General features: G+C 39.8%; 1 protein-coding gene across 1 annotated transcript; it reads left to right on the top strand.

Moving 5' to 3' along the window:
• The first annotated feature begins 991 nt into the window (after positions 1-991).
• LOC145164196 (uncharacterized) lies at positions 992-2,368 on the top strand. Its single transcript, XM_079082923.1, has 2 exons — positions 992-1,084; positions 1,151-2,368. Exons 1-2 carry the CDS (start codon positions 992-994, stop codon positions 2,366-2,368), a joined length of 1,311 nt encoding a protein of 436 aa, XP_078939049.1.
• Positions 2,369-2,576: the final 208 nt, after the last annotated feature.

Raw genomic sequence — 2,576 nt, 5'->3', positions numbered from 1 at the left:
TTCCAGAGGCTCAAAACTTTGAGCTCAAATCCGGTTTAATCCATTTGCTGCCCCCATTCCGAGGCCTTGAGAATGAAGATCCTCACAATTTTCTCATGGAATTCCATGTCGTCTGTTCTGGAATGAAGCCCCATACGGTTACTGAAGACCAGATCAAATTAAGAGCATTCCCCTTCTCAGGTCAAGATACAACAAAAGAATGGCTATATGACCTCCCGTCTGGTTCAATAACAAGCTGGAACGAACTCGCCAAACTTTTTCTAGAAAAATATTTTCCTGAGGCGAAGGTGTAAAATCTACGCAGAGAGATTCTAAGTATAAAGCAAGGCAAAAGAGAGGCTCTCCATACTTATTGGGAGCAATTCAAGAAGCTGTTAGTCCGATGCCCACAACATGGCATTAGTGATTATCAATTGTATCAGTGTTTTTGTGAAAGATTGATACTTATGGAGAGGCGACTTATAAATGCATCAAGTGGAGGGTCACTACAGACATGACACCAACAGAGATCAGGGCATTAATAGAGAAATTAGCCAATGAATCAAAACATTCAGTAACTGAGGAAGAGTGGTACCCAGACCATACAAGAGGAGTTAAGGAGATGAGCAATGCCCACCTGGAATCCCAGATTTCAGAATTGACTAAAGCTGTCCTTTTGTTGACAAAAGAAAAAGGTATTGAACCAAAGGTCAAACCTTGTGGGATTTGCTGCAAAACCGAGCACCCAACTGATATGTGCCCACTACTTCAAGAAGATACTGAAGCTGTGCAGGCTATGGGAGGATTTCAGCAAAGGCCATTTGATCAACATCGCAACAACCAAGCTTGGGGAGGGCCTCAAAATGACAATTTCTAGCCAAGACCTCAACAGAACTTTCAGCAAAGAAACCAATACCAAGCTCCACCTAGGTTTCAGCAATCTTTTCAGCAGAATCAGCACCAAAGCAATTTCCAGCAACCACATGTTCAGTCACAAGCTAGTAGTTCCAGCATGTCTTTGGAAGACATAGTTAAAAGTCTTGCTACGAGTACCCAAGCTTTCCAAAATGAAACAAAGTCCAACATCAAAAATCTGGAGCAGCAGGTATCACAACTCGCGAACTCCATGAGCAAAGTAGAAGCACAAACCTAAGGAAAATTCCCATCTCAGACTGAGAAGAACCCGAAGCACAATGCTTGTGCTGTCACCCTCAGAAGTGGTAAAAACTACAAAGGACCAGATCAGCAAGAAGACGAGGAAGAAGAGATCATGGTTGAGCAAGAATCTGAGGCAACTAAAGAGGTACAGAAAAAAGATAGACCTGCTAAAGATGAAGTGAAAATTACCCCTCCTCCTTTTCCCTCAAGACTGAAAAACACTAAAAAGGAAAAGGAAGATAAAGAGATTATGGATTTCTTCAGAAAGGTTGAGGTAAATATTCCCCTTCTAGATGCAATTAAACAACTACCCCGATATGCTAAATTTTTAAAAGATTTATGTACTTCAAAAAGAAAATTAAAAGGAAACGAAACATTTAAAGTAAGCGAGAATGTTTCAGCTATTTTACAGAAAAGGCTACCCCCAAAGTGCAAGGATCCAGGAGTATTTACTGTTCCTTGCAAGTTGGGGAACCTTTTAGTTTCACGAGCTATGTTGGACTTAGGAGCTTCTATAAATGTTTTGCCATACTCACTTTTTAAAACTATCAGGGTAGGGCCTTTAAAAAGAACAGGAGTAATCATTCAGTTAGCTGATCATTCTCTGGTGCACCCAAAAGGTGTGCTGGAAAACGTTTTGGTTCAAGTGAATGAACTCATATTCCCAGCTGATTTCTATGTTTTGGATATGGGAGATGACGACTCACCAAACTCAGGTTCCATTCTTTTGGGGAGACTATTTTTAAAAACTGCCAGAACCAAAATAGATGTTTATGATGGTACCCTTTCAATGGAATTTGATGGTGAAGTTATCAACTTCAATATTTATGATGCCATGCGTTATCCTGATGATGTTTCAGCCCTTAATTTTATTGATGTAATTGAACCACTAACTGTAGAATATTTTGAGATTGCTAACCGTGAGTCACTAGCATTAGTGCTCCACAGAAATTTGTCTATTAATGCAGCTCAGGTTATATCAGAAAATTATGTGGTTGATAGAGAAGTTCAAGAGATGGTAGCTCATATGGACCAGCAGAGAAAGTTGAGGTATGGTACCCAAACTCTTAAATTACCAATTTCTAACTCCAAGCTTTTTCCTTCAGTAGTGCAAGCCCCAATCTTGGAGCTGAAGACACTTCCAGAACAGCTAAAATATGCATATCTTGGAGAAAAAGAAACATTACCAGTTATCATATCCAACAAGCTGTCACAAAAAGAAGAGTTATAGCTGATCAGAATTTTGAAGAAGTATAAAAGTGCAATTGGGTGGACTATTGCAGACATTAAAGGACTCAGCCCATCTCTTTGCATGCACAAAATTTTGATGGAAGAAGATTATAAGCCATCGCGAGAAGCCCAACGCAGATTAAACCTACCAATGATGGAGGTGGTTAAAAAAGAAGTTATGAAGTTACTGGATGTTGGGATGATATACC

This window comes from Lactuca virosa, chromosome 3 (assembly GCF_052849685.1).
Source record: "Lactuca virosa cultivar CGN04683 chromosome 3, Lactuca_virosa_CGN04683_v6, whole genome shotgun sequence".
In the NCBI taxonomy this organism is placed as follows: domain Eukaryota; kingdom Viridiplantae; phylum Streptophyta; class Magnoliopsida; order Asterales; family Asteraceae; genus Lactuca; species Lactuca virosa.
This window is presented reverse-complemented; position numbering and strand designations above follow the sequence as displayed.

Bases quoted from the DNA above. Each gene is read 5' to 3' on its own strand.
- LOC145164196 (XM_079082923.1), top strand. From the start codon at position 992: ATGTCTTTGGAAGACATAGTTAAAAGTCTTGCTACGAGTACCCAAGCT. The intron at 1,085-1,150 runs GTATCACAACTC...TTCCCATCTCAG, and splicing joins TCAAAAATCTGGAGCAGCAG to ACTGAGAAGAACCCGAAGCA.